Source organism: Netta rufina (genome assembly GCF_964035555.1).
Source record: "Netta rufina genome assembly, chromosome: 3".
Taxonomy (NCBI): Eukaryota; Metazoa; Chordata; class Aves; order Anseriformes; family Anatidae; genus Netta; species Netta rufina.
The window spans coordinates 93,262,623-93,285,973 of NC_140125.1; the positions used below are offsets into that span (position 1 = coordinate 93,262,623).

Genomic DNA, 23,351 nt, shown 5'->3' on the forward strand with positions numbered 1-23,351 from the left:
TATCTGTTACTCACAGAGCTATATCAGAATTACTCTAACAAGAGGCATAACACCACACAATTGTACAAAGATAAGCAAAACTCCAGCAAATTAGATAAGTCTGCCAGAGCTAAAAAGCTAAAGCAGGGCTCCAGGCAGGCTTAAGACAAGTCCAGACAAATCATGCCTGATAAGCCCCCGTCCAGCCGCCTTGCAGTGTTAGCACAAACCCTGTGGTTTCTCCTTCAGCAAGACCGTATCTATTGAGCTAAAAGACTACAGAAGTGAGACACAGGGAACAAGCTGCGTCGATACCACTTGTAAAAGTGAGAATGCATTCTCCAACATAACTTCCTACGTTCGTTTGCTGTCCAACCATCCAGATTCTGAGAGGTTGGCATCAGGAATCAGGAATCAGCTGAGACAACCACTACGAAATTATCTCTGGCGATCCTAACAGTAAGCTAAGTGAGGGCAGGGAGCTTGGTCTTGTCAGGAAATAGTAGGCTGCTAATGAAGTGTTCACAGTCCTGCATTGTGTATGTGTTAGCAGAGTTGGGAGGAACGGAGGATTCAGTACTTGCAAACCTATACTAACAAAAGTAGTAAAGAGTGTTTTATATCAGGAGGAATATTTCTCTGGTTAACATCTCTTCTCTCCTCCTTTAACGTTTTTTGAGCTATTCACTTGTATTATAAGCTGGTATACACAAAGGAGTTGAAGTTAAGTGCCTACAGTGAAGGAGCATGAAATGTTGGCTGTGATTTCTCACATTAGATCTTGTAGTGATTCACAAAAGAAAAGTAAAGAAACATCATAAGAAAAAAAAAAAAAAAGCAAACACATGACTGAGAACCTCAGCTGAGATACAAATCAAGTACCAACCTCTGTTGTTGCTGACAAAGATAATTCAGTTAAGGGGTGAAGTTCTGGGAGTAAGTTAACCTGAAGTCCCATTTACTTGAGCAGTCTGCAGCCGATGTCTGGATGTGCAACAACATAGGCTTCTGCCAGGCTTTGAGGCAGTGTGAAAGGACTCCAACTCCACAGAGCCCTCGTACTTTGTACTTCAAAATCAGAAGGAGGAGTATTAAAGGAGAGCAAAATCTGGTGGATTTTAACACCAGAGTCATGAATATTTGTTGTGCTTGTTGCTGTTGTGTTAACATGCCCACCCAGTAGTGATGCCAAGTGCAAATTCCAAATACACCCCCAGCCAGCCATGCTGATCAATGCAGCACTGCCTTTACATGTGCTCACAGAAACGCACCAGTACTCACATAGATGTGATCAGCAAGAATTGCCTCTTCGTATTCTTCCTCATTCCCTGTTGATGGCCCTTCATTAAAGTTCTGTACTGCTTTGTACATCTCTACTGTCCCCTTAAAAAAGTTTTACACAGATCCAAATGCCTCCTCATATATCCTGTAAGAAGCTTGTTGTTTCCTATCACATGTATGATAATGCTGTTTTCTTTCTTGTTAAAATGTTCTGGTTGAACCTCTCCTCCGTTCTGCTTCACTGGTTCCTTTAGTGCCCCATCAGTCAGTGACCTGTGACGTCTTGTGTTTTTTGTCTTCTCAATTATCTATTGCTCCTTAGGGTTTGTGTCACTGTTTTGACTGGTACTTCTGGTACTTTTTTTTTTTTTTTTTTTTCTTTTCTTTTCCTTAAGATGAATAGCTGTTAACCAGATGACCGTACAAACCAGGTATCCTTACATTCCAGGTATCCTTAAGGAATTATGTGACTAAACCAAGGAAAAACATCAGGTTGGATTTAGATTTGAGATGTGCCCTGTTACAGAAAGCCTCCTGTGTCTAGAGCAACATCTTTGGTAACTTAAATATAACTGAAAAGCCAATTTCCAAGAGTAAGTTTCTTTTCAGTGAGAATTTTATAATCCAGTGTACTCCTGTAGATTTCTCCCTCAGGATAGTTTTCAGCTTGGAACAGTGAATGCTTTGTATCTTCTTTAGGAAACAAATACAAACAGCACTTCTCTATAATTTGCAACTTTTTAAAAGAAAATACTTCTCATGAGCAATATTTGTAGATCTTGGCTATTTATAAGCAGGGAAGGATTTTAAGCGCAGATACTCGAAGTAATTGAGAAAGCTTAGAGAGCAAACAAGTAAATTGTTTTTTTAGCTAACTACCTTTGTAAATACAAAATCTCACTACTGATACAATAGTCCAAGGAATATAACGCTAATAATGAGATCCACCTTGCTGAAATCTGCTACACAAAAGTTAGGCATCTCTATAAATATGTTACGGAGCTTGCGAGGTAGGCTAGATGTCTGAAGTGGTGTGAAATACCCCCTGGAAGTGCCAGCCTCCCCCTGGTGAACGTGGAGAGATCTGAGAGAAGTGGTTGAGTGTAGGTGCTGACATTTTAGGTTACCAGGGTATGTCCAAGACAAAGCTGTAGATTGAATGCAAGATACCCCATCAGTGGTTTAAGCATTCAGAGGAGAATGGCCTTGTATGGACACAGAGAAATCTGGACTTGTGGGCATGAGCCAGCTATCCAGACAACTGTGCTGAAGTCAAAGATAGATGTTGCCACTCTGTTTTTGATGTTCTGGGGTCTGTATGGGGGCCTGTAGGCACAATGGGACCTTCATGTTTTGTACGCTGCTGTTCTCCACTGGTATTTTAATTCTGTTAACTATGAGACTGGAAAGAATGCACAGCATTTGTAGTTCTGCAGCTTTTTAGTGAAGTGAATGCTTACAGCTCAGTCCCTTGATTGTGCACCTCTGCCCTCCCTTCATGATGAGTACAGTGGATCAATGGAAGTTACTACTAGCAGATAAATACATGCACATACATATAAATCCTTAGAGGTGGAACAGTCAGCTTGCTGGTTTCATCTTGTCTCTCTCTCTAGAGGACATATATATATGTATATGACTACTCTTTGTTTCTTAAGTGCTTGTAATGCACATTACTCTGTACCCTGTGGAAGTTTACCTTTTCATTTTGTTGTTTCAGTCTACTGCTGTATATTTGAAAATTCATGGAGGCCTCAGAGAGTCTAAAGAGAATTCCAAGATAGTTCATTGTATTGCTTAAACAAGTATCTTAACGGATCCTTAGAAATTTTGAAATTTGCCAAAAACACTTTGCCTTTTTGAGGGTTTAGGGAAAATGTTGCTACTTTTCCAGAGAGTATGAGATAGACAGCTGACGTGGAGCTAATCTCAGCCTCTTATGACAATTAATCTAACTTTTGTGTTCAGGAGTAACAAATTTTTCATGTTTAAGAGACAAACATCTATTGAATCAGTTACTTCCCTCTTTTAAAAAGGGATTGAGGATATCTTTTGTGGAGAAGGTATTTTAAGCATACAATAGAGTACTGATAGAAGACATTTTCAAATGTAGGAGTCCAACATTAGGAATCTAAGAGGATTTTCAGGCTTATTAAGCTCTCTAATTGCTGTTGTTTTCTTAAGATGAAAGCTAGAGTTTGGAATGCATAATGTAAATTATCAATTAGTTAAATTTTGTCCTGCTGTTTTGAGGATTTACTTTCAGAAATGGAAAGCATCTATAATTTCAGTTAAAACCAGTGAGAACTATTTGTGATCTGAACTACTGAAAATCCAGCATCAGGGTTGAAGACAAAACGTAGAACTTGTGTTTTTTCTGCTTGTTGATTTTGGCAAAGAGAGAATGAAACTGGAGAAAGAAGGAAAAACTTAATTCCAAAAGGAAAACACTGTGTAAAAGTTATTTAAGATTGGTAACTCAACACTTCAAGAATCTCTTCTTCATTATGGAAGGTCCCTACAAGCAAGCTCAGGATAAGTCTTCTATAAAAAGATGTGAGCTCTACTTCAGACATATGAAACTGAAGGAAGCCATTATTCAGTGAGAGTAAAGAGTATTTTCTGCTAAAAACAACACACTTCAAAGATTAATGCAAAGCTTTTTATAAGGTAAAGATTTTATGACAGCATAGGAAAGAGTGGGGGAAATATCACATAAACGAAAACAAGTAATAGAGAGTGTGAGAAATAGATCTTTCCATAAACAGTAATGGAAAAGAATGAAGTTTGCAATGCACTAGAAATTATGATGCCATTTGCAGTAACTTGGTAAGAAGAAAGATAAATGTTATCAATGCTGCTTAGATGAAATTATTCTTTGTAGTATATTAAATATTCAGAGAAGTGAACTCTCAGAGGATGACAGAACTTCACTATTATTCCACTCACTTGTTCAGAAGCAGGGCTTTGAAATCACTTGATGTTTTCCAGCTGAGTTCTAAGAATTGGTTTTAGACAACTTTTTTGTTAAGATATAGCTGAGTCTGTAAATAAAATGTATACATCACTTCTTATGTCGTTCCACCATCTTTGAATGTTCTCCTAATGTTGTTTCGTTATCTTTGTGAGACTGGGGAAGAAGGTGGTGCAAACAAAAAAAAATCAATTTTCTGTTTTGGCTGGAATGGGGTAATGGCCGTTTTGTGTACATTCATCCTGATGTAGTTGCTGTTCCATCACCAAGGAATCACTGAGACACTTCAAAGTAATGTTTTTAAGTGGATCTATGTAAAAGCTATGAATTGAAAGCTTCTAGTTTGGTATGTAACACAGTTGCTTAAGGAGCCAAATAAACAAACAAAAAAAAAGGATAAATAAATGTTTTTTTTTTGTTGTTGGTGGGGGGTTTTGTTTTGTTTTGTTTTTGTTTTCTGATATTAAGCTGGATTTTATATCCATGATTGAGACTGACTGCCTAAATAGTACAGAAAGATAACAAAACTGGTATTAGGAGAGTTTACATCAGCTCAGGTCCTGTTTTAACATATCTGTTCATGTACAAGAACAAGTAGAAGCCCAGAAAGACTTCAGTTTGAAGGATTGAACAGGTAGATAATGATAGGTTTTCCGTCTAGAAAATCTGAGCGCAAATCTGGATTATATTAGCAAACAGCTGAAGGTTGGCTTTACATTAGTCCTACATGGACTCACGCACACATACACAGACACACACATGCATGCACTCACATTACCAATTGGGTAGATGAATAAAATAACATAAGGAAAGGAGTGTGTTAACTCTCATACACTTTCATCAAGGCACAGCCATTCTGGTTGCTTGCTACATTCCTTCTAGCCTGAGCTTCCACTGATTAACCTTTTTTATAACACTGTCACACCCCACCAACTGTGATTTAGCAAGTACGTAATTTATCACTTAATACGAATGTCCATGATAACCACAGTGGGAGATTTTACTGGCAGTAAAATCTGCTTTTTCTCTCAGGGAAAATAAAGTATGCATCCAAGTGGACTGAAGAAGTTTAAAGTCTCTTATGATGAGGATTACTGCAGGAACGCTACTGATAGTAGGAGAGTGACCTTAGAAAGAACAGAACTTTTTATTACCCAGTGTGTAGGATGTGTTTTGGTTGTCCTGAGACGTTCTGTGAGAATAAAGACCCTTATTGGCCAGGTACTTTTATAAATAAAATTAAGTGTCCTGAGTAGTTTTGTGTATCCGGAGTAGTAAAAAAGTAGTTTTGTTTAGCACACATTGCACTTGTATTATTATAGTCAGGAATAAAGCTCTAAATATAGTAATATGGTCCTTACAGCTCTAACATTGCATTGCTTCCTTCGCTCCCCTCCCCACAGGCTGTAATAATTTCTCTATTTTATTAACTCTTTTTTTCAAGAACAGTAGGAAGCAGAAAAGCTGTAGAGCTTCTAGCTCCAATCTGGACTAAACTACCTGAATCTGTTGTGATCTGCTACATGCAACATCCCTCCTCTGAGAAGAAAGACACCTTGCACTAGTGTATCTAGCATGGTATACTGACAGGGGCACTTTTCCTGTCTTCAGAGGACAAAGAGCAAGCTACTCCTGTTTCTGTCATACCCTGCGAAGTGTTGATTTATCAGTTCATTCTTTTTTACATTTACCCCTTAGGCAGTTATATGCAGTAGAGAGTGGGGCCAAAAACCAGCAGTAAACATCTGATGTCTTTAAACTGGTAAGCTTCTGGTTAATTCTGATCGGTAGTGAAAATTTGGAGTTAAAAAATTAAAAGTGAACATATAGATAAAGTGGCAACCTCATGGTTTGTAGCTCCTATTCTAAAATCAGTTCCTCAAGAGACTGGAAATATTAATTACCCTTTTTAAATGCATTTTACCTTTGCAAAGCTACATTCTAGAGAAATGGATGATGAATGTGGAGAAGCTCCTGACTATAAAAATCAGAGTAAAGATTTGAGCAAACAAGATCTGTCCCTAGATCTCTTGTACTATGTATGCGACTCCTCTTTTCAGCTTCATTTTTCTGTAATAATCATTGAATGGCTTCTCCCATAAAGTAAGAAAGAAAGGCAAAAGATGACTTTTGTTATCTTGGGCTATAAATATCTAGGAGGCACTCTGATGCTAAAGTAATGGGAACATAACTGTAGATGAATAAATGGAAGAAAGCTCTCTAAAATCAAATATACACTCAAGTGTGTTATTACCAAATTTCTTCTTTTTGATTCCCACTCACTGTTCTTTAAAATAGAGCTAACATTTCCTGACAACCGTGGAGAGCTTTAATTTATTTTTACGTCATTCTAAGCAAAATTTTACTTCAGAGGTAAATAAATGTGCTCCATTCTTGACAGTGTCTCCAAGGAGAATTCAGAGCAGAGAAGGAAAAGAAAAAAAGTAATGTGATATATTAGACTTGTAGTTTGGAGAAAGCTTCATTGTCAGTATTCTAAAATTAACAGTCACAGTATCACCCTCGGGAAGGAAAGGATTTTGGAGAAAATAGTCTGAGAAAGGCTCTCCTGGGAGACTTCTGTAAGTTCCCTGCTGGCTGCTTTCTGAAATACTTTCCATAGAAAGATGCCCCAAAGTACAGCAGGAGAAACAATTTTCAGTAGCGTTACTGCCAGTAAGGCAGCTGACTTGCATTACTTTGAGTCATCAGCCTTGTGCAGATGATCAGGTTAACACACTCATGAAGCCACAGTAACAATGAAGCTCTGTGGTGATCCACTGTGGGATCCCAGAAATTGCTAACAGTCCGTACACACATGCACAAAAGTCAGGGAGTTCTTTAAAACACGTGTGTGTTTGTTGGTGCTTGTTTGTTCCCCCTTACCTCCCCTCCCACTCCTAATTGCTTTTTCAAAATTTCAAAGCGACAGAAGACTTTAAAATGTAGTTTGCTATGTAACATACATGTTGGTTGGATCATCTGCTGCATCCACAACCTTCAGATAGATGATCAGTCAGCAGATAACTCCTCTCATGTGATACCTTCATTTTTTAGTTTTTCATGGGGAATTGCTGTATCTGAGGTTAATGTTGTAAAAGTTCAAAAGTTGTGGCTGTGAAACATATGTGGACTCGTTTCCTCAAAGAGGAACTCATTATGCTGCCTGTCCTGCTCCCAGATTTTTAGTGTTACTTGAAGGCCTTGGTAAAATTCACTGTGAAAGTTACTTGAAATGCCTGATGCAAAGCTTAGAATAGTGAAAAGATCTGGAAGAAAGGTTTCCCAGCTGAAGGAATTTGGCCTTAGAATTTACTTCTAAAGCACTGAGGTGTCAGTGGGATTTTGTCATTGTTAGGTAATTATAAAAGCTTCCTCTCTGAATCCTCTGTTGGGGTCACAGTAGCTTCCCCTTAGCTATTGGTATTGCTTTCAGAAAAATATCAAAAAGTTTCAGTAACTTGATACATGAGATAAGAATGGTCTAAAGGAATCTACCACCAATAGTTTTGTTATTTGAATCAAAGTAATTTTATAGTTAAGGACCGTCAAAGGATGAAAGAGAAGCAAGCATTATGGGACAAGAGCACCAACAGTGTCGGTTAATTTTGGAGACAAAGTTTCTTTGCAAATATTGGTATTTTAAGATGCCCTGTGATCTTGTTGTTAATGGGCAGAAGCATACAGGTCTAGTGGCTCACAAATTTGTTTTTACAATTCATATTAGTATCAATCATGGAATCACAGAACAGCTTGGGTTGGAAGGGATCTAAAAAAACATCTAGTTCCAACCCCCTGCTATGGGCAGGGATGCCACCCACAAGATCCGGTTGCTTGGGGCCTTGTCCAGACTGGTCAATGAGGTTCAACTGGGGCTTTATGAAAAATAGAAGGGGGAAAAAAACGTTGTCACCAAAGCATTGTGTCATAAAATTTCTTCTTTTATTATGGAGTATGCTTTTCGTACAGATTGATTCATGATGAAATTCTATTCTTGCCATTCCTGAGATGGGTTCTCAACAGGGTTCTACTGAACTGTGAAGGAGCCTGATCTCTGTCTTCATTAGCGTAAGCAGAAGTAATACTTGAAGTAGGGCAGTAACTTGAGAACTGCAGTAGTTATGTAGAAATCTCTGGCAAAGCTTACAGCTTTATGGTGGGTTGAATGTGGCTGCCTTCCAGACACCCACTCATCCACTCTCGCACTCCCCCACCTCAACAGGATGAGAGGAGAAAATAAGATGGAAAAGCTCAAGAGCCAAGATAAAGCGGACGTATCACTTACCAATTACTTTCACAGGGAGGAAGACTCACCTTGGGGAAAATTAATTTAATTTACTGCCAATTAAAAATAGAGTAAGGTGGTGAGAAGCAAAGATAAAAAATGGAACACCTTCCCCCCACTCTGTCCTTTTTCCCAAGCTGAGTCTCACTCCTTCATTCCTGGCTCCTCCACCTCCCAGCCCAAGTGGTGCAGGGGAGGCAGTGCAAGAAGGTACTTCAGAAACAAATCACTCCACGGCAAAGCTGATTTGTGTGTCCCTATCATCTGCTGTCACCCACTGGAAAACTGACAAATATGATGAATAGTTAATTAGAGTTTCAAGTTTCTAAAACGTTACAAAGAGAGTAAAGGAAATAAATAAATTAATTACAATAAGTACTTTTAATTGGTAAGCTGCTGAGAAAACAACCCACATCCTTTCACTGTAGTCATTTGGCTGGTAAAATAAAAAATGTCAGGAGCCCGAGACGTGTGTTTTCTTGCTGGTTCAGCCCGTAAAATAGGCTGCTCGTGGATGTCTTCCAGTGATTTACTTTAGGATTAGATTTCATCACTTTTTTCTTAAGAGGCTGATTTAATAGTAATGATTACAATTTTTAGATCAACATCAGAAAAAATACCTTTAACAAAACTCTGTATAAACCCCCTATTTAATGGAACATCAGTGAAAGCTGAAAACCTTATATCCACTTTGGTTTATTTATGGATTTTAAGAATAAATGCTACAAGTCACTTATCTTTTAAAGCTGGAGTTACCATGAAAAGAACCAAAAGAGTAAAGGGAAATTAATTACTTTCTTAAAACCTATTTCATATGAAATGGAAAAGTAATCTCTGGGGGAAAAAAAAGAAAAAAGAAAAAAATAAAAGAGTTTTCAGTTCTGTGTATCAGATTGAGGGGAGCTGTTGAAGTTGCAGTAGTAGAGCCATTGTATAACATGATGACATTACTGGAGGTACACATTCATTGACGAGGAAAGATTTTTTTTAACATGTATATTAGCAATACAGATAATGTGTAGGTGGTTAGCAATATAAGAAATAACACACAGATGTTAGGGCAGCAAAGTCTGAAAGGAAAAGATCTGGAAATTCAAAACTTTATAAACAACACAATGTAACTTGCAAATGAAATAGATTTCATTTTCTCAAAGCAGCATTGGTAAGGTTGAGAATTTTGCTTGCTCCTGTACTTCTTGCAAAATAATAATTTCAGGTGAATAAAATTATGTTCATCTCTTTTGTGTTTCTTGTGAATAGCCTTATTTAAAGGAGCAAAACCAATATGTTGGCTTCCACTAAATTGGAACTTAGGATCCAAAATGTTGGCTGTTAGGAAGTGAAGTATGATAATGATTGCAAATGTATTTCCACCATAGATGGAATAAATAAATGGAATAAATACATTCTGAAAGCTTTAAGAAAACATGTTGAAATAGATCTGTATATTTACAATGAGTCAGTCCCCTTTTTCAATTTTTCTCTGAAATTAAAGAGGTTCTGCAGAAGTTCATTGTGTTAATACTGCTCAGGAAAGTCAAGCCTCAGTAGTACTAAGACTGGTGCATTTCATAGGAAACATCTCTAGTAAACCTGAGGATGATCAAATTATCTAGTTTTTCTTGCTTTTCCTTTTTTTACTTTCCAAGCTGGCATGTGAGCATTGATTAAATGAATGATAAGGTCCATGTTTGATCGATTTTTCACTTTTTTAATTTAGAAGGTAAAACTTTCTATCAGATTTTAAGTTTAGAATTATGGCTGAGATAATAGAGGTCTGATTCCAGGGGAAGTTAAAAAGGAAGAAGTTGCCTCGCAAATGTCAAGGCACCTTGTGGTTCAAGATGATTAAAACTAAACTGTTTGCTATATGAATCCCAAGGTGCTGCTATATCTCAGCTTCCATGACATTTAGCCAGTGACTTTTCGTAGCTTGTTAATAATGTATAGCGATCCCAGTATAAATTTGCAGTGACAGAGCTGGCCTGTTACTGTAGAGCAGTTAACTAGATTTATTTTGGACAGAAAATGCAGATTTGAAAATGCAGATTTTGACTAATGTCAAAAGAGATTGCACATTTACAAGACAATTTTACCCAAGACAGTTGCTCAGGAGAGGTGCTTTTCACATTGATCTATTATTCTGTCTGAAGTCCTAATTACCAAACCAAGAAGTATTAACAAAACATTACCCTACTCATCAAGATTAACACTCATGAAGAAAAATTGATGTCCCAAACAAACTCCATAGTGTGGACTGGTCCATAAAATTAATTTATTTTACTAGGTTGAATGAGTCAAATAGACAGGTAAAGGTTACACCATAAATGCTCTCTCATAAGTACAATTGCTCTAAATCATTGCTCCCGGATAAACCTAATACTTCTGTGTTGTAGAAACCATGTTTTTTTCTGAACCTTATATCTCAGGGATATACAAATTATTCATAAGCTGTAAAAGGTCACAAGGCAGTTGAAGAAAGAGAGGGAGAGATGAGGAAAAGGGTACAGATAAAAAATAGACTTGAAGAACAATTAGTTACAAAACAGACTCAAAGACCTATGAATTACAACAGGATATGAATTAGACTTATAGGAAAAAAAAATTGGTTGACATTTGGGTTGTTCAGATTTTCTCTGAGGCTAAAAGTTTACTCACAGATTAAATTTTATTACGCACCTGTGATGGTCACAGATCAAACTCCTTCATTTAAGTCTTCTATTAAATCATGAATGGATCACTTTGGAATTGTTTTAAATTAAGTATTTTGTGTAGTAGAAATTTTTGCATGCCAATAGCCATTAGAATGCAGAATTAATGTTAAGCAAAACTTTGATAAAAGTTATCACTGCTGCTTTTTTGCAGTAGGGCATCTTGGGCACCTCATCTAGGAGTTGAAGTATCTTACTGGTCTACCAACTGTTCATATGGAAACGTCAGCAAAAATTCAAATATTTTGGCAACCTCAAGATCTGATCAGGCTTGAATAACTTCACTTCTGTATAAAACACTCAAGTCTGTGAAGTTGTGAAGTTCACTTACCTCTTCTCTGTTAAATGTCATCTGGAGTACTGCATTCAGCCCTGGAGCCCTCAGCACAAGAAGGACATGGAAGTATTAAAGTGAGTCCAGAGGAGGGCCACAAAGATGATCAAGGGGTGGGAGCATCTCTCCCAAGAAGAAAGGCTGAGGGAGTTGGGGTTGTTCAGCCTGGAGAGGAGAAGGCTCCAGGAAGACCTTATAGAGGCCTGCCAGTACCTAGAGGGGGCCTGCAAGAAAGCTGGGGAGGGACTCTGTCACGGAGTGCAGTCACAGGACAAGGGGTAATGGCTTTAAAATGAAAGGTTTAGATTAGATACTAAGAAGAAATTATTTACTACAAAGGTAGCGTAGCACTGGCACAGGTTGCACGGAGAAGCTGTGGGTGCCCCATCCCTGGAAATGCCCAAGGCCAGGCTAGATGGGGCTTTGGGCAACCTGGTCTGGTTGAAGGTCTCTGCTCATTGCAGGGGGGTTGGAACTGGATGACTTTTGATGTCCCATCCAACCCAAGCAATTCTGTGGTTCTATGAAATATTTCCAATACTGATAAATAAGGAATTTGTTTTTTGCATAGAAGTAGTTGCATATTTTTTGTTTATAACTGCAAGATTTTTTCAAAGACTCTTACATACTTATACAACAAGACAGTAAAGTAAGTTACTTTCTTATTTAGCATAACCTCCGGGAACAGAGCAATTGGGTTTCAGATTTTTCTACAAAAAATAGTACAAAAAAAAGTTACTGTTTTGTTTGGTAACCATTAATGTGAAAGAATACAAACAGAGGAGTTTATACTGAAGTGTGAGGAATCAATTCATTAACAGAGTCCTCTGCTGCTCTTTTAGTTTTCATCCCCCTGAAAGATTGTTACATTGGTGAGGAAACACTGATGTTCTTATGTGTGATCTGACATACTCAGGACTAATAGAAGTATAATCACTTAATTCTTCTCATGTACATTCTGTGAATTTGTTATAAGTTTGTGTTTCTACCATATTATTAATGAATTAACAAACCTTAATGTCTCCCTCCTTCCTCCACTCCCCCCCGAAAAAAAAAACAGGTACCTAAAATACAGTTGGGTTTTTTAAATTTATTTTGGTAAATTTATCTGCTGCATTCTGCTGCATTTGTTGTGTTAATTATATTATATGATACAAAAAAAAAAGGAGTACAGACTGGAATCAGTGTCTTAAGGTTGCATTAGATTGTTAAAAGTCTTATATAACAAGGGTGGTAATAATTTGCCTAGTCTGACCCACTGTATGGCAGGCCTTGGGGACATATACAGCACTTTGGGACAGGGCTGCTTAAATCAGGTAGATGTCATTTCACCTGACCTTTGATTGATAAAATATTAAAAATGTTCTAGTTCTGTAAATCTATCAGTAGAACAGTAGCAAATGCTTAAATTGCAATTTCACAGTACTAGCATCTGAGAATGTTTCTTAGGGCTTGATTCATCCAAGTGCCTGTAGCCAGCACCCTAATAACTCAGCCCTCTTACTGTGTCTGTACAACTCCCTTAGGTTAAGAGGTCAATTCTTCACTCTACTAATGGGCAGAACCTGAGATAGCTAAGCCCTCATCCTGAGTGAGTCTTATTTCTTTTAGCTTGAACTGTGAAACCAGGCCAGCTGCAGGCTTGCAGATTGCTTTTATACAATGTCCATTACAGGTCCATTCTCCAGCCTGTTCCCCGGCTCCCTGTGCAATGCCTCTCTCAGTTTCAATGTCGTAGCAGTGTTTCACAAACAGGCCTTCAGCATGTAGCTGTTCCCTCTGTTACTATCAACCCATAGTGAATCAAGATAAAAATCTTAGTGAAAATCATCTTAATAAAGCTAAGATATTGGATGTAACAAAATCAGTCTTCCCAACATAACACTGTAATTCAGAACCCAGATACCAGAGGTTTTTGTACTGCTTTGCAATGACTGAATCTTCACAGGCTGTGGTGGTTTTACCGGGAGGAGGACCAATGTTTTCACAACGAGAGCCCACCCCTCCCCTCTTCTTCCTGTTTCCACCTTTTATTGCTGAGTGTGACATCATATGGTATGGAATATCCCTTTGGTTGGTTTAGGTCAGCTGCCCTGGTGATGTTTCTCTTCTCACTTTTTGCCCACACCCTAGGAGGGTTAGAGGGAGGCCCGATGCTGTGCCAGTACTGCTCAGCGGTAGACACAACACTGGTATGATAACTCTGCTGTTCCAGCTACAAGTGCAGAGGACAGCACTGTATGGGCTGCTGCAGGGAAAGTTAACATCCCAGCCAGACCCAGTACACAGGTGACATCCACTCGTGTCATCAAATGTGAGTGAAAGCTACAGCATTTTTATTTTTCTACCTAACTAGCTCTGTAGGCAAAACAAATTTTAGTGTCGTCAAGGGATAGCATGACAATCTCAGTTACTGCCTTTTTTGGGGGTGAGAGTGCAACTGTCACCTTAGGGACTCGTCTAATGATAACTAAGGAACTTCTCAAACTGAACTTCACATTGGAAGCTAAATTTGAAGACACCACTGTGATAGAAACATGGCAGAATTAAAAGAATGGGTCAGGAAGTATCTCTTATTTATCACTCCCAACACCCTTCAGAGGTGTAGAGGTACAGACAAGGAAGAGGATGCTGTGCTAGACAAGCTCTTGTTACTGAGAAGACTGGAAGCTTTACTGAGGATGAATAAATCAGTCTTCCACAACCACAGACAGTCTTTGCTCCAGAGCTCTTTCTTTTATGATCTCTAGACGAACATGGCTTCATGGGTTTCCTAGATGTCTTGGGATTGATTTAAATATGAGATAGGTCTTAGCAGATGGAATTAAATTCTGAATACATCATTTTTTTACATAAAATCAGCAGTATTTTGCTGCTGCCTTTCAATACTGAAAACTTTGTATGTTTATAAGCTCAGTCATCATAACGTATTATCTTTTTTGATCAGAAAAGCTCTAAGAGTTATTTACTGAAAATAAATATGCATGAATTTATAAAATTATGCTTTTTGTTAAATAGTATTCAATATGCAAGGTCTGAAGTGGTCATACTTTGATATGAAATTGTCTATATATCTCTTTTTCATTTGCAGACTGGTGATATCCCGAGTTCCATATACAGCTGTGTTCCAAAGTATTTGATTAAGTTTAATGCCATTATTCCATTTACAGCACAAGAACTGTTCTCCATATGTAGTTACACTTTTGGAGTCTGTTTTACTTACATTCTCTTGTTTCTGTCTCTCCTCATCCTCAAAAAGAAATGACATAAGGGAAGGAAGAATGTGGAGAGCCAGAACAAAATATAAATATATTAAAAAAGGAGCAAGAATGAAGGGAAGTGAGAGCAAACAAAAAATTCAGAAATGATCAAAGTACTTGTCGTATCTTAAGAATCATTAATTTCATTAACACTCTCAGTAAAACATAAAAATTTATTGCAATTTTTAAAAAGTGATTTGGGAAAGTTACTGACATTAAGGTGATGTTTTGTGACTTGCAAATATTTACCAGTAGCATGCTCACCACTAGTGGTTTCATAATTGCTCAGAATCATTCAGTTAATAGAGTGCCTGCCTCTGCTGTCATCAGCATCATTTATATCTAATTATACTATCTGAACACTATCTGTGGTATTGTAGCATTAACAAAATAAGCAAGCAAACTAAAAAAGCCACCTTGGTATCTGAAATACTTTCAATGTTCTTAAATATTCCAATCTGAATGATTGTCTGACTTAGGAAAAAGAATGCATTCTGCACAGTGATGACAACTCATAGCAAGTATACATGTAGCCTATAAAAATGTGTCCACTAGAAGCTGCTAACCAGAGATTTCTTAAAAAGACCTTTAAACTTTTCTTCAATATTTGAGCTTTACACTCAAAAAATCAAGCCCACTCACCTTATATATACGTAGGTACAGTTATTATATCAAGATTTTTTACATAAGATATATCTTTCTTCCAATTTGTTTTGTCTGACTTTTTTTTTTTTTTTTTTTTTAAAGCAAAGTGTCTACAAACATACCACAGTATAAGGTTAAAGTTAACTGTGTTTAAAAGTCCCTTTGTTAGCTGGCATGTTTTTCCAGTAGTTGCCAACAGAATGTTAAGTGCATTATATTATAAGCATTCATCCATCTGGTCATCCTTCTAATACTTAGGAAAAGTTGCTTTTTTTTTTATTTTATTTTCTAATATGACATATAGCTAGTGGAAAGAAAAGGGTATCTGCAGGACATGATTTAAACTTTCAGTGAGCAGAATCATCCTCTGCACCCCTTACTCCAACGAGTACAGAAGAATCATTCAGTCTCAGTCAGCCTTATTTGCACTCATTCAGCCTTACCCATGGGTTTTCTGTCATACATTATAACTAGATACTTGCAAAATGGCAGTGTGTACTTTAGTTTAAGCATTTTCCAAGCACTATGCCAGCAGTGTCTTCTGTAGCTGATGTGGACTTTGGAAAATATGTTCTGCTTCATTGTCGTGGTAGATTCCAAATTCCTATTATGTGGAGTGCATTCCATATAAAGTGAAACAAATATGTTCTAATAGTCAAGGCAGAAGTCAAAACATAGTTGACAATACATAATATAATGATTCATCAGGAAGTGCTACATATACCTAGTCGGTGATCCAGCCCCTTCCCTTTTGCTTCAAGGTAAACACTGCAGGTATTTAATTCTATTGATGTGTTTAGTACTCACCCAGGGTGGTATTCTGAGGAATAAGTGATGTGACTATTCTAATTTACTGAAAGGCAATCTGTTAATGTACTCATCTTCCTGTAAGTGGGGCATAAACTTACATTCTTCATTAGAAACAAGAAGACATGCAAGATGTGCACCACCCAGCTGCTAACAGTAGTTTCGGAATACCTTACCTCATGTGAAATAGCTGTGTACAAAAACGTCTAAACATTTCTTAACAAGTGGTTTTCCAAACATAGGCTGTAGTTACTTTGCCAATTAAACTAGTAGACAGTCTCCCAAAAGCACATTAAGAAAGGTTTGTATTTACTCACCATGCTAGAACCAGTAAACTGAAATGGAGACTGTTAAGTCTGGTTGTGATCCAAATACTATGGTTAAAATACAAAAATTTTGGACAGGCTTTGCCATCATAAATCCCCTAAAAGATCACCAAGGATCTTTTTGAAACTTGGAAAAGTTGCAGTAAAATAAGGAAAAACAGGAATATTTGAGATTGTGTCTTGTTAATGTATATAGATGGTATGAATTGTTTCCACACAAAGTACATTCTATGTAATGGTTTATGCGTAATGTAACACGTTGTAATGTTATTTGCTTCAGGTGTCTTGCTGGATTTTCTGGGCAGTTTTGTGAAATAGAAGTTAATGAGTGTAATTCATCACCTTGTCTACATGGTTCAACCTGTGAAGATCATGTCAATGGATACACTTGTAAATGTCAACAAGGTAACTGACATTTGACAGAACAATCTTAAAGAATGATAGTTTTGAATTATCATTGTTAGTACTGAGAAAGCTGGTAAAGTATATCTAGTTCTTATATATATGTGTATAATCTATAAGGTACCAAAATAGTAACTATTGTTTGACAAGCTTTTTTGAATGAAATCTAAAGAGAATTAACTAGTCTACTAAGCATTTCAGAAGGACTTAAAACTAAAAACAGTTAATTAAGAGGGTCTGAAAAATTATGTAGAGATGGATTTATTATGTGTGGTCTTCACAAATGTAACTTACAGACCAACCAGTAGGCACTGAATAACAACTAAATATTTAAACTATCTGTATGTGTTAGACCTTTTTTTTTTTTCTGCAGTCTTTTTAATAGATCACCAAATAATTTTCCTCACTCTAGTAGTCCATTCATCTAATTTTTACATTATTGAGTTAAAGGATAAGGAAGTTTTGCAGGACCTAAATGCCATTGTGTTCCAGCTTGTCTTCAAGTGTCGGGGGGCTGGGGGCATCTGGGCTTAGCTTCTGTGTGATGCCCAATTTGGTGTTACAAGTCCATTTGCATTCAATATATTAAATTATTATGATCACAGAAGCACAAATAATGCAATATTTCAGTACTATAAATCTGGTCACATTAATTATATTGAATTGCCATGATCACAGATGCACAAATAGCGTAATACACTTTCGGTCTAGTAAATGACTGGTGTAGTTTATTGTAGTAACAGGAGTACAGGTTCCTTTGGATTGCTGGTGATAAAGATCCTGTCTGCAAAGCACATGCAAATACCACGAATATGACTAACACAACCAATTGCACATGTGCTAGTTTATTAAACAACTCTATAGAGGCTGTTAGGTTTCCCAGGGAAGCACTCGGTATAATCAAGAGTTCAAATCTCATCCAATAGGAGTCCATATGGGGGAAGTGGTGTCTTTCCCTGCATTTTCCTCTCTTGAGACATTTTTATACTAATTTCTTACTTTTAGGTGGAGCTTGAGTGATTCTAGTCACACAAGTCTGTTGTGACTGGTATACATTTTTCTTGCTTTTGTTTTAAAGATGTAAACTCAGAGAAATTCAGAATGTGTACTCAGTGAGGGGTGGTCACACCTTGGAGACAGATAGCCTTTGGGATGGAGGTGTGTTTTGGCATTATAATGGGATTATAATGAACAAAGTTCACCCAGAGGACATGATTTGGTTATCAGTTAGGTTCAGATCTGGCCATGCAATCTATCAGTTCCACAACACCATGATGTTCCCCATCCCTGCAGTGATAGCACAGAGCCTGGCCACAGTGTCTTCATTCCTCTCCACCCTCCGTGCTATTTCTCTTAGAGTCAGCACACCAAGCTCCCGTGGTGTTACCTACACCTAAGTTTGCAGCTATATTGCCAAGGGGGCTATCATGGAACAGATTGCTTGCATATTTGCCATATCTCATCCTCTATGAACCTTCTCTTAAGATGTAGACACTTGTTTAACCCCAATAAGTCACCTCCAGCAATTATTCCACATACATATAATTATTTCCATGCTGGTTTTACATTAAAAACAAACAACAACAACACATCAGATTTTAGGTATGCAAGAAAATACTCAAGCACATGTGTATATAGCAAGTCCATATGGACAGTTTATGTAGTTGTTTAATCAGTACTAAGGAAGGATATTTTAATGCATAAGACTTAAATGGAAGCACTGGTAAGGCAATATATCTGTGGCTTACTAGGACCTCATTAATTTTAGGGATAAACTTACTCCCAGATGAAACTTTTTATAGCAACTTTTTTTCCCCTTAATATCCAATAGACACTCAATAATCCATAAAGACACTATACTCTTGATGTATGAACCACTGAGTGAAAAATTTCTTGACTTTGCCATACGGAGGGCCAGAATTCACAATCGTAACAGTCCCTTTTGATCTTCAAAGTTTGAGTCATCACCTATCTTTGGTAGCATATATCTTTTTTCCTCTCAGCACTGTTGCACAATGGAAATTCCACCTGAATAAAACTGTATGTCCCCTCAGGAAGCTCTGCCTATTACTAAATAAGGCCACATACCACTTCACCAGTACAGATGACTTAAAAACTAGTAAGATGTGTTTTTTGATCATTATTGTGCTTCATGCAGAATATATGGTCAAGTTCAAAATGTTTCTCCCTATTTTTTAAAGCTACTGATAATGTAAGTATATTTGAATATAGACATTTTAAAATTGCTTACCAGCCAAGGGCTGTAACTGCTGCCTCTGTGCAACTTACATGGAAATGTTTGGTGTAAGCAGAAGAAGCTTTCTCGTAGGCATTAGATCTCAGTCCTGCTGCTAACATGATTTAAACACATTTTAAGCCAAGTGTAAGCTGTTGTTCTTTTACCTTTGTTTAATAACAGCATTCTTTAGTGTGGGCAAAAGATCTCTATTTGATTTCTCCACTAGGAACATAAACAGTGAAAGAATCACATGTGTTAGGTATATATATGATGGTTGAATACCTTTTCTGTTTAATTAGTGTGGTATTATTATTTTTTTTTGAGTTCTGTGGCTTCTGAAGTGGCTGGAGATGAGAAAATTATAGCTCAGAAAATGAATGAATTTGGAGAAGGGGAACCTGTGGGAGGAATAGTTTGTTGTAAAGTTGCACAACTGAAGAAAGGGATTGGAAGATAAAGAAAAAATACCTTCCAGATACATGAAGCAGAAATACTTGGAATAAATCTGCTTTTGTGGCAGGCTACCTGCATATGATAGGTCTTTAATTTCTCTACTGACCTTCATCTGTAGAAATAAGGAGATGTCACTAAACATTTTTACATCTGTAGAGGCAGACATGGGAAGGAACTTTCCACAAGGCAGGAAGTCTGAAATATCCAACAGATCCATGGTTGTAATTTAATTAAATGGAAAAGGGATAGTGGCAAGATAGAACTAGGAACAAGGCGATGATAGCAGCTTTCCAAAAACCTTCAGAGAACAAAATGAAGCATGTGGTGAGAGCATGTGTTACCAGAACAGGGAATTCATTTAGCTCTGACAAATCCATTCTATAGTGGGCCATGAATTTTGTCAGCTATTGTCCCAGTAGCAGGCCTCATACTTCTAGAATAACAGATGCGTATTCAGAATCTGTGTCCACAGCTGCAGGCTGTTCAGGTGCAGAAGCGACACAGAGAGATGTAAACTATATTCTGTGAGTATCTCAGACAGCTCTAAAGCAACAACAGCAGCCACTGGAACTAATGGTGCCCTCACAACTGAAGTCTTCAGCTGTACTTATAACAATGCAGCTAAAACAGGGCTGGAACATAACTGGTGGGTCCATTTGACATATGCACTGAGGCAAACACATGATAGAAGCAACTGGATTTGGCTCAGCTGAAGTCTTCTGGGGTTTTGGGGTTGTGAAGTCTTTTTGTTTGGTTCGTTGGTTTGCTTGTTTGTTTTTTAGAGAGGGGAAAAATGAATTAGAGAAATAGCAAAGCTGTAATGGGCGTAGTTGATATCATGGCAGATGGTGTGGAGTTCTTCAATAGTTAGCCATATTTTACAAAACTCTGGGTTTGGATTTTTGAAGCAAATGGGCTGCAAATGGGTTTGACTTAGCCTCTGAAGAGCATGTTCAAGACAGATTCAAATTACATGATTTAAACCCCAGGTTTTGGATTCTAATTTATGGATTTACTTAATTATAAAGTAGATTTTGTAAGAAATGCATATTACCAAAAGTGCCAGTGGCCTGAGTGTTGAAGTATAAGAAGATGATATCCTTATGGTATTCAAAGACAAACCCGTATTTGCTGAGAAAATGTCCTCCCCAGTGATCTGGTATGGTAATATGAGTTTCTTTTTTTTTTTTCCTTTATTTTGTTTTAGGTAAACATGACTATTGTTATCTGTCTAAACTTCCACTTTTCCTTCCCTGGGGTGAAAATAATGCACAAATTTAACTGGATAAAGAGGTCAAAAATTAAGATAAACAATTCCATACTCTTTCAGTTTAAATTTTGGAAAATAATGTGGCTTTGGTTGCACTGTGCTGATCTGAAATGAGATTAGAGGTTTCAGGGAACATTTTACCCTTGACTATTCTTAGACATGAGAGATAACAATATAGATAATTCTGTAGGTGAAGGGCAACCTGTCAAGTCAGTTAATTCAGTAAGGCAAGAATATATTTAGGTTTTACTATTGTTTGCTTACTTAAATCTCTACCAATATAAAAGTCAGCAAATATTAACATTCCCCAAAGATTTTTTGTAGGGTATAGTTATATAATCCATATAGCTCACGTTCTGACTTTTTATTGCTAAACTTTCTTTTCTTCTTTGAGAAACCACAGTACAAAGACAGTTCCTATCCGATATGACATATATAGATGTGAGGATTGATTATAGTTACCCATAGCTTTTTTTTTTTTTTTGATTGATACTTAATAAATAGATTTAATTTTAATGTGTGTGGGTCTTTTTGTTGTTTTTTTTTTTAATGTTTTTTTGACAGGATGGGAAGGTCTGCATTGCGAGCTGGATGTCGATGAGTGCATATCCAACCCCTGCATCCATGGCATCTGTGTTCAGAGAGACCCCGGTTTTGGTTATTCCTGTTTTTGCAAGCCAGGGTTTGTGGTGAGATGCTGACATTCTTTCTTCTTCTTCTCTTAACCTGACTAATAATTGGTGCACAGAAAATACCGTATGTAATCCCTTTCCTCTTTATCCTCATGCAGATAAAACATAGCCTTTCAGAAAAATACAATATTTTAGTAAATGGTAAATGTTTTTTGTTTATTTTGTTTGTTTTATTAATGGGAGTTACACTGTTCCAGAGAACTACTTACCTAATACTCATACAAAGTAAAAAAGCTAAGTATATGTAGTGGCTTTGTCAGTCATCAGAGTACGCTAATGTTTTTATATACATACAAAGATAACTCACGTTTCAAACTATTGCATACAGATAAATATTTTGAAAACAAGTCCCCTGAAACTAAATCAAACAATTCCTTTGAATGCTTGACCATGTGGACTTCTGTCCTATGTTTTATTCTGTTTAACATAACAAAAAATCCTTTGATGATGGCTGAATGCCAGTGATGTTATTTACCTAAGGTTGAAACTTCCATGCTGTCACCACCATTTTATGCCAACTCTTTCTGCTGTTGGAAATGTGTAGTTGGTATCTACAGTTTGAGCTTGTGTTTTACCTTGTTGCACTTCAGGTTTAACTTACTAGTATCATTTAATAGCTTGGGGTTAGTAACAAACAAGGAGAGTAAGAAGTATACAATTTATTTTATTATTTTCTTGCTTTAGTCATTCTTATCTTTACAACTCCAAACTTGAGATTGTTATTTGATTAGCTTTTCTTTATAAATGATGACAATGATGCTCATTTTAATGTGCTCCATTTGTTTGATGTATTGAGGACTGTAAAGTAGAAGGAACAGATTGTTGTTAATAGGATCCAGATTTATCTTCATACATTCTCAGCAGTTGAGTCAAGAAAGAAAGGTGTAACTTTACAGACTTTATCTGGTTTCAAGGCTTCTTCCCTCAGCAGAAGATTCTTATTTAACATCAATGAGAGAAAAAGTAACCATGAAATAAGACAGAAAAAAATATTCTAAAAATTGAAGTAACTCCTGTCTATCTTCAGTTCTTCCCAGGCATCATACTTTTCTCTGTTGCATGCCTATTCCCTTAAGGGCACCCATGGTGTAGCTGGATATCCCAGCACATGTTGTGGAGCACGACTGTTGAGTGGGCTGCTCCACAAGGGAAGGCAGACCAGGAGCCAAGGATGGCAGCAAAGTAGGTAAGGGTTGTGGCCTTAGAGACAAGCAGTACCTGAACAAGGAAAGCAGGGCAAGTCCAGTGATGACAGTAACCATGTCCATCCAAAAAGTCCAGGTGCCAACAGGCAAGTCCATGATCACAAGAGAAGGCTGAGGTTAAGCCAGGATGTCAAGTCTGCAAGGCAGGATCAGGATCAGCCAAGTACCAGGCTTGTTACAGCAGGCTTCAGCTTTATGATAAGCTATAGCGTTAGTTGAGGCTCAGATAAGGTCTGATGGCAAGGGCCTGAGCTTAAATGCAGTTTCTGAGCTCAGATATGAAGGTCAGAGATGAGTCATCTCACAAAAATCTTTCTCACAGTTCAGCTCTTTTCACAGCAGGTCAATCCAAGGTTTCACAGCTGCAGCATACCAGAGCTGACCTTCAGCAAAGGAGCTAAACCTGTGGGTGCAATGGAAAAGGGTGTAGGAGCAGACTGCAGAAAAATGATAGTCACAGGTTGATGAGGGCCTTGACAATAACATCT

General features: G+C 37.4%; 1 protein-coding gene across 1 annotated transcript in view; it reads left to right on the forward strand.

Moving 5' to 3' along the window:
• The window catches only part of EYS (eyes shut homolog), a gene marked incomplete at both ends in the record, with an annotated part of 718,966 nt that overhangs the window by 318,263 nt on the left and 377,352 nt on the right, over nucleotides 1-23,351 (forward strand). Inside the window, 2 exons of the mRNA XM_084285295.1 lie at nucleotides 16,883-17,007; nucleotides 21,531-21,655. Coding sequence (XP_084141421.1) covers nucleotides 16,883-17,007; nucleotides 21,531-21,655 — 250 coding nt within the window. The remainder of the gene's footprint in view (nucleotides 1-16,882; nucleotides 17,008-21,530; nucleotides 21,656-23,351) is intronic.